The sequence below is a fragment of the Penicillium lagena genome (genome assembly GCF_028827675.1).
Source record: "Penicillium lagena strain IBT 129212 chromosome Unknown utg000001l_segment0_segment0, whole genome shotgun sequence".
In the NCBI taxonomy this organism is placed as follows: Eukaryota; Fungi; Ascomycota; class Eurotiomycetes; order Eurotiales; family Aspergillaceae; genus Penicillium; species Penicillium lagena.
In genome coordinates, this window is record NW_026623222.1 from 460,502 (window position 1) to 473,071 (window position 12,570).

General features: G+C 53.6%; 7 protein-coding genes across 7 annotated transcripts; 3 read left to right on the forward strand and 4 right to left on the reverse strand.

Annotated features, from left to right (window-relative positions):
• Positions 1-315: 315 nt before the first annotated feature.
• N7510_000182 (uncharacterized protein) lies at positions 316-957 on the forward strand (the record flags this gene model as incomplete). Its single annotated transcript, XM_056972112.1, has 1 exon — positions 316-957. One exon carries the CDS (start codon positions 316-318, stop codon positions 955-957), a length of 642 nt encoding a protein of 213 aa, XP_056837229.1.
• Positions 958-1,047: 90 nt separating this feature from the next.
• Positions 1,048-2,917, reverse strand: N7510_000183 (Major facilitator superfamily domain general substrate transporter; the record flags this gene model as incomplete). The annotated part of the gene is made up of 6 exons (XM_056972113.1): positions 1,048-1,306; positions 1,360-1,399; positions 1,456-1,699; positions 1,833-2,381; positions 2,441-2,701; positions 2,756-2,917. 6 exons carry the CDS (start codon positions 2,915-2,917, stop codon positions 1,048-1,050), a joined length of 1,515 nt encoding a protein of 504 aa, XP_056837230.1.
• A 569-nt stretch (positions 2,918-3,486) lies between these two features.
• On the reverse strand, positions 3,487-4,736 carry N7510_000184 (uncharacterized protein; the record flags this gene model as incomplete). Its single annotated transcript, XM_056972114.1, has 2 exons — positions 3,487-4,267; positions 4,462-4,736. 2 exons carry the CDS (start codon positions 4,734-4,736, stop codon positions 3,487-3,489), a joined length of 1,056 nt encoding a protein of 351 aa, XP_056837231.1.
• A 357-nt stretch (positions 4,737-5,093) lies between these two features.
• Positions 5,094-7,716, reverse strand: N7510_000185 (Zn(II)2Cys6 transcription factor; the record flags this gene model as incomplete). The annotated part of the gene is made up of 4 exons (XM_056972115.1): positions 5,094-6,196; positions 6,244-7,523; positions 7,576-7,602; positions 7,655-7,716. The coding sequence occupies 4 exons, from the start codon at positions 7,714-7,716 to the stop codon at positions 5,094-5,096; spliced, it is 2,472 nt and encodes an 823-aa protein (XP_056837232.1).
• Positions 7,717-8,845: 1,129 nt separating this feature from the next.
• Positions 8,846-9,910, forward strand: N7510_000186 (androgen-induced gene 1 family protein; the record flags this gene model as incomplete). The annotated part of the gene is made up of 7 exons (XM_056972116.1): positions 8,846-8,935; positions 8,999-9,036; positions 9,087-9,110; positions 9,171-9,363; positions 9,416-9,467; positions 9,518-9,677; positions 9,727-9,910. The coding sequence occupies 7 exons, from the start codon at positions 8,846-8,848 to the stop codon at positions 9,908-9,910; spliced, it is 741 nt and encodes a 246-aa protein (XP_056837233.1).
• Positions 9,911-10,253: 343 nt separating this feature from the next.
• N7510_000187 (presequence translocated-associated motor subunit PAM17) lies at positions 10,254-11,077 on the forward strand (the record flags this gene model as incomplete). Its single annotated transcript, XM_056972117.1, has 2 exons — positions 10,254-10,826; positions 10,901-11,077. 2 exons carry the CDS (start codon positions 10,254-10,256, stop codon positions 11,075-11,077), a joined length of 750 nt encoding a protein of 249 aa, XP_056837234.1.
• Positions 11,078-11,481: 404 nt separating this feature from the next.
• N7510_000188 (enoyl-CoA hydratase/isomerase family protein) lies at positions 11,482-12,565 on the reverse strand (the record flags this gene model as incomplete). Its single annotated transcript, XM_056972118.1, has 4 exons — positions 11,482-11,620; positions 11,671-12,027; positions 12,083-12,193; positions 12,243-12,565. 4 exons carry the CDS (start codon positions 12,563-12,565, stop codon positions 11,482-11,484), a joined length of 930 nt encoding a protein of 309 aa, XP_056837235.1.
• Positions 12,566-12,570: the final 5 nt, after the last annotated feature.

A 12,570-nucleotide genomic window follows, 5' to 3' on the forward strand; every position in this document is an offset into this window, starting at 1 on the left:
GTCCACATTTTTCAAGTTTTGGTTAACAGTGGTAAAGGGGGTCGTGGCTGGTTTCTTTACGGGTTTGAGGATTGTATATTTTTACTTGTGGCCAGAAGACAACTGTGGGTCCTTGGATAAGATTGAATCTGAGAGGCATTATTTGGCATTTTACAATAGAGAGAAAACACAAATCACTAGCAAAGAGTGCTGTATTTTGGTCGATGAGGAAGAAGTGTATACAATTCCAGACTAAACCCGTTTCGGATTAGCCTCCCCGGTCTTCTGTGACTCCTGTTGGAGATTCTTCCACCACAGCACAGCACAAACAAAACCATGGCCTCTCCTTCGACAATGCCCTCCAAACAACTACTATCGACTCTATTCAGCTCTCTCGGCAACTCACGCTGGACCCTGACCCGCACCCTCCGTAGCGACAACCCTCTCGATCTAAACGGCGAGCTCCGCGGCACGGCCAGCTTCACCTTTCTGCCGCCAACGGCAACCTCGCCACACCGCGACTGGCTATACTGCGAAGAAGGCGAGATCCCATCCACAGCCTCCGGCGCAGGTATTGCCCAGGCAGGTCTACGGTGGACCAAGAAATATATCTGGCGGCTAGGCGCGGAGACAGGCCGGATAAGCGTGTGGTTCGTGAAAGTAGCGCCGGGCCCAGAGGAAGCGGACTATCTGTTTCATGACTTTGATTTCTCGCTGAGCCAGCCGGCTGGCCAGGAGACAGCCGAATTTGTCGCCCCACCTGCGCCTCCGCCTGTTATTGCAGAATGTGAAGATACTGTCCTCGCGGCGCGCGGAAACCACTTGTGCATTAATGATATGTACCGCACCGCGTATGCCTTTCGTGTTCGGCCGGAGACGGGCGAGGTGCTAAGCTGGGCAAGCCGGCATGTCGTTCGGGGTCCGAAGAAGGACCAAGAGATTGTCAATCGGTACGAGCGGAGCGATTTTCTACGTTGAAGATGGCATGCGCACTTGCACTTTGCATATACTATCATATACACATGATACCTATATTCACATCCCTCGTCTCGATCCGCCCGCGCCAGCTCACATGGTATATATAAAGTCTGGCCGCTTGTCACCCAGCAGCTCGATCTGGCTACGATCCAGACCTTCGATCCAGTGGTCGCGCTCACCGTTGCGACGCTTGCGGTTCTCACGCTGCAGCAGGATATACTGCACCACGGAGCCGCCAAACAGAAACAAGACCAAATAGCTCAACACCGTTCCGTGGCCGGGATAGTAGTTGGGTGCGTCTTGATCGCGGTAAATGTTGGACGACACGATGCCATTCAGGTTTCCCCAGCTAAAAATTCCGAATAAGCACAGAGCTCTCATTAGAAATGAAGATTGACTCACCCAATGATGATTCCCAGCGAGACACCGCGTTTGTAGACACCTAATAGAAAACGAGGTCAACCACGCCCACGGAAACAACCGCTCCGCTCTACTTACCTTCTATGTTGTTCGAAGACCACGATATAGTGTTAGCGATGCACGGGTAGATACCCATGGCACCCAGGAAGGTTCCTGCATAGCGCACTCCCGCAGTTTTGGCGCCAAGAAGCATGGCAAACCCCGTCATGCCCAGGAAGGAAACGCAAATGTTGCAGAGTCCACGTTGGCGCGTGCGGTCAGCAATAAAGCCGACAGTTACAGTCAAGATAGCCGCCGCTGCGTAGGGCGGCACACTCAGCAACTGGGCGGTGATAGATTTGTAGCCTGCGAAAGCTATGTTAGTAGATAGTCGGCCTATGTCAAGAAGCCACAATACCCTGGACGAGACTCGTTAGTGCCTGTATATCTCGCCTGGTTTGGCTTCTTTCACTTACTAGTTCTTTGATGATACTCGGAATAAAGAGCGAGAAGGCGTATAGCGAGCCATCCGCGCCCATGTAGATAATAGCGCCTGTATAGGTCTTCCAATCCTTCACACTAGCCCAGAAGTAGGACATCTTGAACTGCTCATGCTCCGCGCTAGACTGCTGGTCGAGAGCCAAGCGACGCAAAACACGCGCGCGGTCGGCATCGGACAGGAACCTGGCCTGGTCGGGGAAGTCGTATACCATCCAGAAGGAAATAATTCCAATCAACACAGTCGCCGCCCCCTCCAAGATAAAGATCCAGGCCCAACCTGCCCTGCCGCCGACACCGTCCATCTTGGAAATGGCTGCGGCCAGGAGACCACCGAAAGAGCCGGCCAGCGCGGCAGCGGAGAAGAAAATGGCCATACGCACTCCAAACTCCGAGCGCTTATACCAACACGATAAGAAGTAGCCGACGCCGGGAAATAGGCCCGCTTCTGCCAGGCCGAGGAACCAGCGCACGGCCAGGAGACCCGAGTAGTTCTTGACAACGCCCATGCAGGCCATGCAAACTCCCTAGAGGATAAGGGTTAGGCTGACGGTCAGGCGTAAGACAGCTGTTGCACACCACATACCCAGCAGATCATGATGATCGGAATAAAGATACTCGGCCGCAGACGCTTGAGTAAGACGTTGGTCAACGGCTCGAAGACCGAGTATGACACAAAAAAGACGGTGAGTGTGGCATTATATTGATTACCCGTCATGCCTAGGTCGTCCGTAAGACCGACGAGCTTTGCATTGCCGATGTTGGTCCGGTCGAGAAAGGAGGCAAGATAGAGCAGGCTGAGCCAGGGCACGAGGCGGAGATCGAGCTTCCACAGCAGCTTGCGATCCTAGAAATCGAGTCAATAAACCCAGCAATAACCATTAATAGTGAGTATGCATACAATCTTGGCCCTCTCCTCATCGCTCAGACCGGCGTCCGGATCCTCCAAAACAGTCAGGAGCTTCTCCGGGCCCTTTGCGGGCAGCGCGGCCTCGGCATCCTTCTCCGCGGCATCGTGCCGCGGCACCTCGTCAACGGCGGCCTTCTCGTCAGTCGCGCTCATGGTGCAAGGGAGTCAGCGTGCGGACAAGGATGTAATAATGGTGCGTGGCACGCTTAACAGGAATTCTCCGCAGACGCAGGACAGAGAGGGGGAACCGCGCAGCTTATAAATTGGCCTGCAGAGATGCGGAGGCATTATTGGCGCATTATTGCTTTGTCTGCCCAATCAGTCGTTCCCGGTTCGGGGAACTGGGCGAACAGGAGCTTGGCGACCGATGATCATCCCTGTGCTCGGTATAGTTGCGGTGCGGAGAAGCTTGATCGGCGGGACGAGAGGCACTATGGGAGTGCCGAACAGTGGCCGTTGTCGTCATAGCTTAGAACCCTAAATAAATAGGGGATCGGGGTGGTGAATTTGACGGACTAGCATGATCAAGATACATAGTTTAATATGCGGGCCATATAGAGAATCGGGGTGGTGGACTAGGAGGACTAGCATGATCAAGATACATAGTATGATTCGCGGTCTACTGGATGATAAGAACCATGCCCACCTTCAAATCACGGCGAATAAAAAGACCCCTTTCAGTTCCATTCCCATTCCCTCGGTTCGATCCGCAGACCCAAGTATCACATCGCGCAAGGGTCGGGCGCAAAAATGACGCCGCAGCCCTCCAGACTCGAGTGTGCGGCCAGGATCTCGCGCGCCCGCATCGCCATCTTGATCGAGTTGAAGTGGGCGCGGATCTCATTGCCGGCTGACGGATTCTCGCCAAAGTTCTCCACGTATAGGCGACAGGGCGAGGTGGACAAGATGCGATAGATATTCTGCACCACCCCGGGGCGCACTCGATTGACAGCCAGGCATCGGGTACGACCGTTCTTGACAGAAATGTCCATCTCCGGTGCGAGTGGGTAGGTCGGCGTGAGCACCGGGCACACCCAAGCGTGATGGAAACCGACGTAGAAGTCATCTTGGGCCACTCGCTGCAGAAAGGCGAGAGCACCCTCCTGTCGGACAAAGGTTACCAGCGCGGTCTGGGTCCCAGTGAGGACATTTGTATCGCACAGGATCGCTGAGTAGATTGCTCCTCCACGGATGCTGAGGAGAATCTGACCCAAGTTCGCGTGTGGAGGGAGATTCTCAATGACCACGCTGCGGTAGATCTCGTCGTCGTGCCGGCCGGGAATGTAGCGGAGACCGTGTTGGAAGAACGACGTTCGCAGAACTGGAGCGCGACTGAGGATGTTTTTCTCGTTACGAGCGGCTTTCAGCTCCTGGTCAAGATTGTCAAAGACGCTGCTGCCCATCGCCCATCGCGGTTCGTTGCTGAACGAAACAGGCTCCTCCATAGCGCTGGCCTGGCTCTTCATGGGCATGGTCGGAGAGGTGCACATCTCGAGAGGGGATCTCTGTTTTGAGTCGAGAAAATGTCAGAACCGGGCGGTTGACCACAAAACATTGAAATCTTGTACGCACCGGCTGGATTTTGTAGCTCGCGCTACCCGTGTTGTTGATGGCGGTGCGGTTCTGGGCAAGGTGACTGCAGAGTGTTAGTGGCCTACGGCGGACCGTGGTGGAGGCAAAGCACAAAGGAAGCCTACCTCTCAGGCTGCAACGTAGGAACACCAATCTGGTCCAGAGACAGGTCGAGCAAGCTCGGACCCTCGAACTCAACCGGGTACGCTTTGGGGTCATCCATTGCAAGCACCTTCGGTTCCGGGAGGACCTGGGAACTGACACCACGGGGAGAGTGAAAGAGATGGAACTGGAACTGGACCAGACGAAGCAAAAACAGCAGGAGCAGCCACGTAAGGGCGGCCACCACACTGCTCAACACGACAGGAGCGATGCTGTCGGCATACGCCAAAGATCCCATGTTGTGAGACACAGTGTGAGTCCTAAATAGGGGAGATGGTGAGAGAGAACCGAGAGCTAGCTGACAGCTGAAATGGATAGACTATAGATGTCCAAGTAGGACGCTTGAGGCTGGTCAATGATGAAGTCTGGTCTCCCGTTGATGACCCAGCGAGGAATATCCAGGGACGAACACCAAGCTACTGGCTCAGGTAGAACACAGAGTACTGATGGTGGGAGGATGAGTATTAAGAAGTGTCATTGATACAGCTTAAATCTACATCTATGAAGAGTCAGTTCTGAAGCTGACGCGGAAGTGCAGGCATGCATGCATACCTATACAAAAGATATAAAAAGCCTGCCAACAGCACTTGCAAGACTACCCCAGAAACTGGCCCTCGGCCAAGGCAACCCACGGGAGTTTCTCTTTCCAGCACCGCTGCATCAGCTGCCGGGCATCTTGGATCTTCTCAAAGTCAATATCGTCGGAACGGAGAAATGAACACATGGGAGAAACGCTCACCTGCTTCAAGCCGGACTTTTCCAGGACCATGAACCGATCCAGCAGCTTGGTCCGCTGTGTAAAGTCTTGGGATTCGCAGCCGGCCGTGAAGATGGGTAGCAGCGAGCAGACCTCAGTCGACGCACCAGGCCGCATCCGTCCCAGGGCAATGACCAGTTTGCGCAGTGCGTCCTTCACCGCGAAGGAATCAGGCGGAGACCCCAACACCCGCCGATGGAGATGCAGCAGCCCCGCGCAACGGAATGCTTCCTGTGTCGCCATCATTTCCAGAGCCTCGACGCCGAGGTGATGGTCCGGGTTGTCGTGGGCGCGCTCACTGAGATCATCAATGTCGCCAAGTACCGCCTGGGCCTCCATAACGATATCTGCGGACGGGTGCCAGTTGCGACTAAAGTTGCCCATCTCGTCGAAGCGCTGATTATCGCATTGCTGAACCAGTTGTGCCAGACGAAGCAGGAAAACGCCAGTCCGCGGGGTGAACCCTGTGAAACAGTCGACTTGGAACTCGTCATATTTATCGGGGGAACAGCATGTCCGTAGGACTGACTGATACAGCATCAGAGGAGGGCCGGCCTGACGGCACGACAGGGCTCCCATTGTGTCGATGTAGCCCAGCCAGCGAGCAAAGAACGCCCCAATCCGATTTCCTGGGCGTGCAATCCGTTCGCTCCGTGCTAGAAACAGGCCACGAGCGAGTTTCAGATGGCTCTGCCATGTGATGGGGACTTCAAATGTCCCAGGAGACACGATTTTCAGGGACACGAGCATGATGGCCGTGGCTAGGTGGCTGTCTGTTATGTCCTCATTGGATACCTCCAATGCCATACGCAGAGATGGAAAGACGTCGCTGACCCAGTGTGCAATACGATTCGCAGGATCTGGATGACCCAAATACCGAGCACGATGGCTAGCCGAGTACGCCAGCAGCAGGTTCAGGAGGTTTGGGTCGCCAATTGCCACTGCTAGGTTGGCATCGGACAAAACGAAGAGAAAATGGGGAACTTACTTGACGGTAGCACCGACATGAAGGGATTGTCTTCGCAATCGTGCGGCACCAGCATCCTAGATGTGTGGTTGATGAAGTGGTGAAAGTACATCAAGTTGATGGGATTATCCAACAAGGTCGAGGGAAGCGGTGACAGATATCTCGGAATATTGACGGGCACGGGCGAGGCATAGTAGCCGGAACAATCAGGATTGTGCGAGAAAGGTTGAGGTGATGATACAGGGTCATCATTTCGCCAGCGAGAGCTGATCAGATCCAGGGCATTGTTGATGTCAATGGCCGCATGATCATTGTTAAACGACAAGTCCCGGTCCGGGCGTCCAGAATCCAGGCCGTAGTTATCCGTTACACTGGTCAGATATGCCTTCCATTTGTTCTGGGCAGCCGATGAATTATCTGCGGCTTGATCATTTCTCGAAGGGGCTCGGGAGCCATGAATAGACCCTCGATGTCGATCATAAGATGATGCGAGAATGGTGGGAGTTAACCCGTGCGTGGAAGGCGAGGCGGAACTGGTTTCCGGCATCGAAATGCCATGGGGGCTCGACAGCAAGGAAGCCAGCTCACCGGCGGCTGGGGAGTTTTGAGACGTGCCATCTCGCTCTGGTAAGTGAAAGCCAGTATCATGTTCAAGGTCCGGGATCTGAACCTCTCCGCCGAATTGGTTACCGTTGTTCTGGAATGTCGGTGACGCGGATGCGTGGTTAGACTCATCCAAGGAGCCACGAAGAAAAGACACTGGCTGCGATACCGAGGATTGTTGTAGATTGAACACGGAGAACGATCTGAGGTTGGAACCTTGGTCTGCTGGGGCCGTACAGGAGATGTTATCGAACGTATGTTGGCCAAAGGGATAATGTGACAACGGTTCTGAGGAAGTAGACGTTGTCAATGGTGAGGATTGCTCCGCCCAGGTGGTGAACTGAAGCTCCAGTTGCGATGGCGAAGTCACATCAGATCCCGAGGGAGGCTTGGGGGATTCGAAGATACCCCCGGAAGCGGTGGTGCCGGGAGAAATTGCCCCGGGGGAAGCAAAGGTCAACAGCTGGCCACCATCCGAAGGGATACTGGTCGCCGAGGTTGGTAATTGAGCCGAACTAGTCGTATTGAAGGTGACGGGCTCGGAGAAGCTGATGACGCTACCCCCATGTCCGCTAGACTGGGAATTGGGGGAGTCGACGGACGGCCGCTTCGCCCGGCCACCCCAGTTCAGTCGAACACTATAATCACAATCTTCTCCTTGCCGCTGACAGTTGAGACAAGAGGGTTTTTCCTCGCCACTGCATGACACTGTGAGCTTATAACGCGGGATGGCTTGTAACGGTATCTTACCATTTGACTTTTCGTGCCTTGCATGGCCTATCATCGGGTGAGTTTCAAGGGTCCCCCGACAACGTGGAGGTTAACTTACCAGCATCCTTTGCGGCTTCGGCGCTTCGGCTCCGGCGCACCAGGCCTTCTAGGGCGAGGCATGTCACCTCAACGAATCGGGTGGAGTGCCGAGCTCAATCGAGAGCACGCGATTTTTGAACAGAAAAGAGGGTCCCGGTGCGCTAAGCACCTGCCCGTTGGCTGTCACACCGGGTAATAGACTCGCTTTCTGCGTCTTGACCCGTGTTGGCCCCAGGTACCGATGAAACGATAATCGACAAGACACCCACACCTAGTATACAAGCACATCGAGGTGTGGGAGGGAGATGTGCCGGGACAGACGGGGAGGCTTGCTGGAGAGGGACAGCAATGGCTCAGAGCTCGATGTCTCTTTGTATTTTTTTTCAGATAGTTACGCGCCAACCCTAGGCCAAGACAAATGATGATGATCTCTGGAAAAGCGGATGAAGGTCACCGGCTAGTGACGCACTAATCAGATTCGGTGGTCCACCAACACAGCAGTCGCACAGTCGTATGCAGAGCCTCGACAAAAGTCGGATGCAGTTTCTGGAAGAAGTTGAGAGCATGAAAAAAGTGTGGGGAAATAAGACAAGAGGTTGCCAGCTTCGCAGACCGGCCGGCCTTCCGTTGGTATCCCGCGGTGTTGCTTCGGCCATTGGGGCCAATGATCGTGAAGGCCTTATCAGTGGTGTGAGCATCACATGATCTGGCGTGCTGAGGTAATGGTGCTCGGTCACTATCGATGGAAGTTTTATCCGGAGGCTCGCGGGCACGCCCAGGTGAGTCCAGGATGGTGTGAGGAATACAGGGGGAGCGCAGGCCAGGATGGAGGCCAAGGCCTCCCCATGGTGAACATTCATCTCTTGATTCTACAGTTCCAGACCAACAATCAAAACTGGAGGGAAGGAAAGTAGTCGTATATACTCCTCTTCCATCTTGAAGAGCCCCTAGACACCTCTCAAACATCTGATAAGAGAAGGTTTCTCACTATGCCTCGGTCCACCGTTCAAAGAGAGGTTTGGGGGAAGGCGGTTGGTTTTAGCTAGTCACTGAAAGAAGGGGCGAGAAGGGACACCTTAGGCAGCAACCATCAAATCCTTGGCGTCCTTGTTTCCTTGTTGGTCCGGTGGAGCCGACCTTCTTGCTGACGCCATTGCCTCAGTTGTCGTTCCTGAAGACCCTGTTCCATTCTTCACACCTGTGTACAATAATGGCCGCCGAAATCCCCCAACGGCTGGTACAGCATCACCCGCTCCAGCGCTGGCCCAGTCCGTCCCGGGGCTTGTCCGCCCTGGTTCATGTAAGGACTCCCATGGTCGGTCTGTTTACGGATATCGGAAACTGACGGCAACTCGCACTACAGCTGGCAGGACTCTCAAGTTTCCTCTGGTCGTTCAAATGGTAAGCCCTATTCCTTCCATGCTCGCAAACGATACTGAATTTCCTGGCAGGATGCATGAGAATCCCAATCAGGCGTGAGTGATACTATATCCTGCCCGCCTGCTTGTCTGATGGTCGTCTGACTCTCACAATAGCAACCAAGCATACGGCTGGCACTTTCAGTACCTCACCGTCATCGGTCTGTCCCTATCTACGGTGACTTTTGCTGTGGCCCTGCTGGCGGACATCACGCTGTCTCGGCGCCTGTTCTTAATCAAAAACATCCTGTCTGTGTGTAGTGCTCCGATGGAGATTCTGATCAGTGTGCTGTACTGGGGTCTTCGTTCGGTAGGTTTGCCAGTCACAAATATTTTAGTGTCACGCTCATCGCAATCTTCAGATTGACAAGCGCTTGGTAATTCCGGAATGGGTCTTTCTACCCATGCATGCCGGTACGTCTTCTCCCTTTCGGGATGTACATCCTACTTATTGCTACATACAGATATCAGTTTCCACGCTGTCCCATCAGTGGTGATGCTGATTGACCTTTTGTTCCTTTCTCCACCGTGGACCATCACCGTCTTCCCCGCCCTCGGGCTGTCTGGAGCCATTGCCTTTGGCTACTGGTTCTGGGTCGAGCAGTGCTTCGAGAACAACGGATGGTGTGTCAGGTACTTCCATTGAATCTGATCCATTAGCTAACTTGCCTAGGTATCCCTATCCCATCTTTGAGCAGCTGCCCACGCCCGGCCGGATTGGCCTTTTCTCCATGAGCGCGATCATGATGGCGCTGAGCACGAGCACACTCAAGTGGTTGCATGGTCGTGTGAACGGCTTTGGAACGTCTGTCCCAGCGCAGTCTTTCTCTGGCAATATCAAGAAGGAAACCATTTAGATGTCCACCTTTCCTATGGAAATATTCTGTCGAGGAATTGGCCTCTAGATCTACGCACATCTTTTGGTGGACAAAGAAGGCGCAGACATATGAAAACAGACCAGCGTGCGGCATTTTCACGAAACGTTTCGGGAAGATAGGGCTTTACATTTTGTTTAGTACATACGCAGTTAAATATTTACTTGGATAGCAATAGAAAAACCCTCTTGTCTCTCAAAATTGCCAACGAAATCAGCCGATGGACCATGCTGCTTACCTAATCCATTTGCAGCTTTTCCCCGAACTCTGTCTCAATCTCGCTCTGCACGCCTTGACTACTCCTTCACCCCAATCCTCCGTCAAGATGCACCTCAAACCCATTATCCTTTCTGTTCCGTCCAGCATGCTCGGCAGTCGGCTCAGCTCCGCCGCGTCGGGCTCGCTCGCCTGCCCTCTCCGGTCGTTATCCAAGCAGCCTGTACGATCAGCTCACACCATGTCTACACAACTCAGCACAAAGACAATAATCCGGCCATCTGCATGCTCTGCCCTGCAGCAGGTCTCTCAGCCGAGGCCCCGTACTACCCCGTCCCCCCTCACCCGACACGTTGGCCTTCGTGCGCAATCGACGTCCGCCCCGGGAACCGAACAAGTGAAGCTGGACTGGGACTCGTTCTTCAAGCTCCGGGCATCTCGCCGCCGATACTCGCTGGCTTCATCAATTGCAACCTCCCTCGCCAGCACCGCAGTCGGCGTGCAGGTGCTGTCAGCACAGGATCTGGAATCTCTCGGCGCACAGGTGATGGGCCTGGACCCCTTCGTGGTCTTGGGTCTGGCGACAGCAGCATGCGGTGCTGTGGGGTGGCTGGCTGGTCCATTTGTCGGCAATGCAGCCTGGGGGCTGGTATACCGACGGTACAAGCCATCTGTTGCGGTGGTGAGTTGACTAGCCCTGACACCCATAACCTGCCTGAGAGAAAACAGCTAACAACGAATCTTCTCTGCATTTAGAAAGAAAAGGAGTTCTTCGACCGCATCCGCCGGTATCGCGTGGATCCGTCGACTAACTCGATCGCCAACCCCGTGCCGGACTACTACGGCGAGAAGATCGGCAGCGTGCAAGGATACCGACAGTGGCTCAAGGACCAGCGGGCCTACAACCGGAAGCGTCGTAACTTCATTAAGTGATTGGTTTCTCTTTCTGGTGTACATTGTGATACGGCCGAGTCGTGTTGGGTAGCTAGCGGTCCTCACCAAACTGGTACTTTTTTCTTTTGTTCGGATGGTGTTTTTTATTTCAGTCATTGTCATTAGCGGTGCAAATTGTCTTTGAGGCATTGCAATCTATGGATAATATAAATCCGTGTTAGGCTGTAGCAGTCCACGCCACAATATGTTTAGCGAGTTTGATAATCGTTTCCGTAGGAAGGACTCTGAATATATATCTAAGCTCTAACTCTTATGTTTTCTAGAAATACCGGCACTTGATCTCATTTAACTCAAGTACATTTCGGAATGCTCCAAATTTCAGACTCGTATATTGACAAGCTTGTTGATGCCCAAGCACCTATTGAAGAAGTAACCAACTATTTCTAAATCTTCGCTTTGGGATTCCGTCCAGTATCAACATCGGTCCACCAAGGAAAGTTTGGTGGCGGGTTGTCGTCCAAGTTCGCCCGGAAGCTGGGCTTGCGTTTTTCAAAGAATGAAGCCACGCCTTCCTTCTGGTCACTATGATATAGTTAGTATATGCTATTGACCTGCTGGAAAAGGCGACATACGCAGAGCCAAATGTGTGAAAGATCATTTTGGATTCCACCAAATGAGCACTCTCTGCCGACCCAGTGTCGCGCCACAACAGGGCACGATTGAGATACTGTGAAGTCGGGCTAACATTATCGGCAATCTCACTCGCCAGCTCTAGCGCACGTGGAAGAACCTGAGATGGGTCTGGCAAGACCTCGTTGAAGAGATCCCCGAAGTGTTTGGAGTTTGGCGGGAAGACGCCGCCTGTGCTGACGAGATAGCTGGCGTTGGAATGACCGATCAGTCGGGGCAAGAAGTATGATGAGCAGGATTCCATCACGATACCGCGGCGGCCGAATACGAAGCCGTATTTGCCCTTTTCATAAGCGATACTACATCCGATATCAGTATTTGCCTATGCAAGTAAAGAAGACTATCAGTGCCCACCGGATGATTGCAGGAAGAGTCATTGTCATGCCAACTCCCACGGCTGAGCCTTGCATGGCCGCAATGGTCGGTTTCCGGCATCGGTGGACGGCCAAGGCCAGACGACCACCCCTAGTGCAAGAGTTAGATTTGTTTGACAGGAGATGCAGAATCAGTTTACCCATCACGATGCTCAGCAACGTTCTCCTTCTGCCTGCTAAATCCAATATCCAGGTCCGCACCAGCACAGAACGTCCTCCCAGCGCCTGTCAAGACAATGACCTTGACACGCTCATCGACATCGAACATGGGGTAGAGCTTCTCGAAGTCTTGCATCATTTGTCCGGTAAATGCATTGTGCTTTTCCGGGCGGTTGAGAGTGACAACAATGACAGGCGTCACGCTCGGGGCACCGGCCGGATGGTGCGAGACAGTGACATGGCCTGTTGTGGACACTTTCTCATACGAAGAAGGGAGCTCAATTGGGCTCGGCTCGAAGATCATGGTGA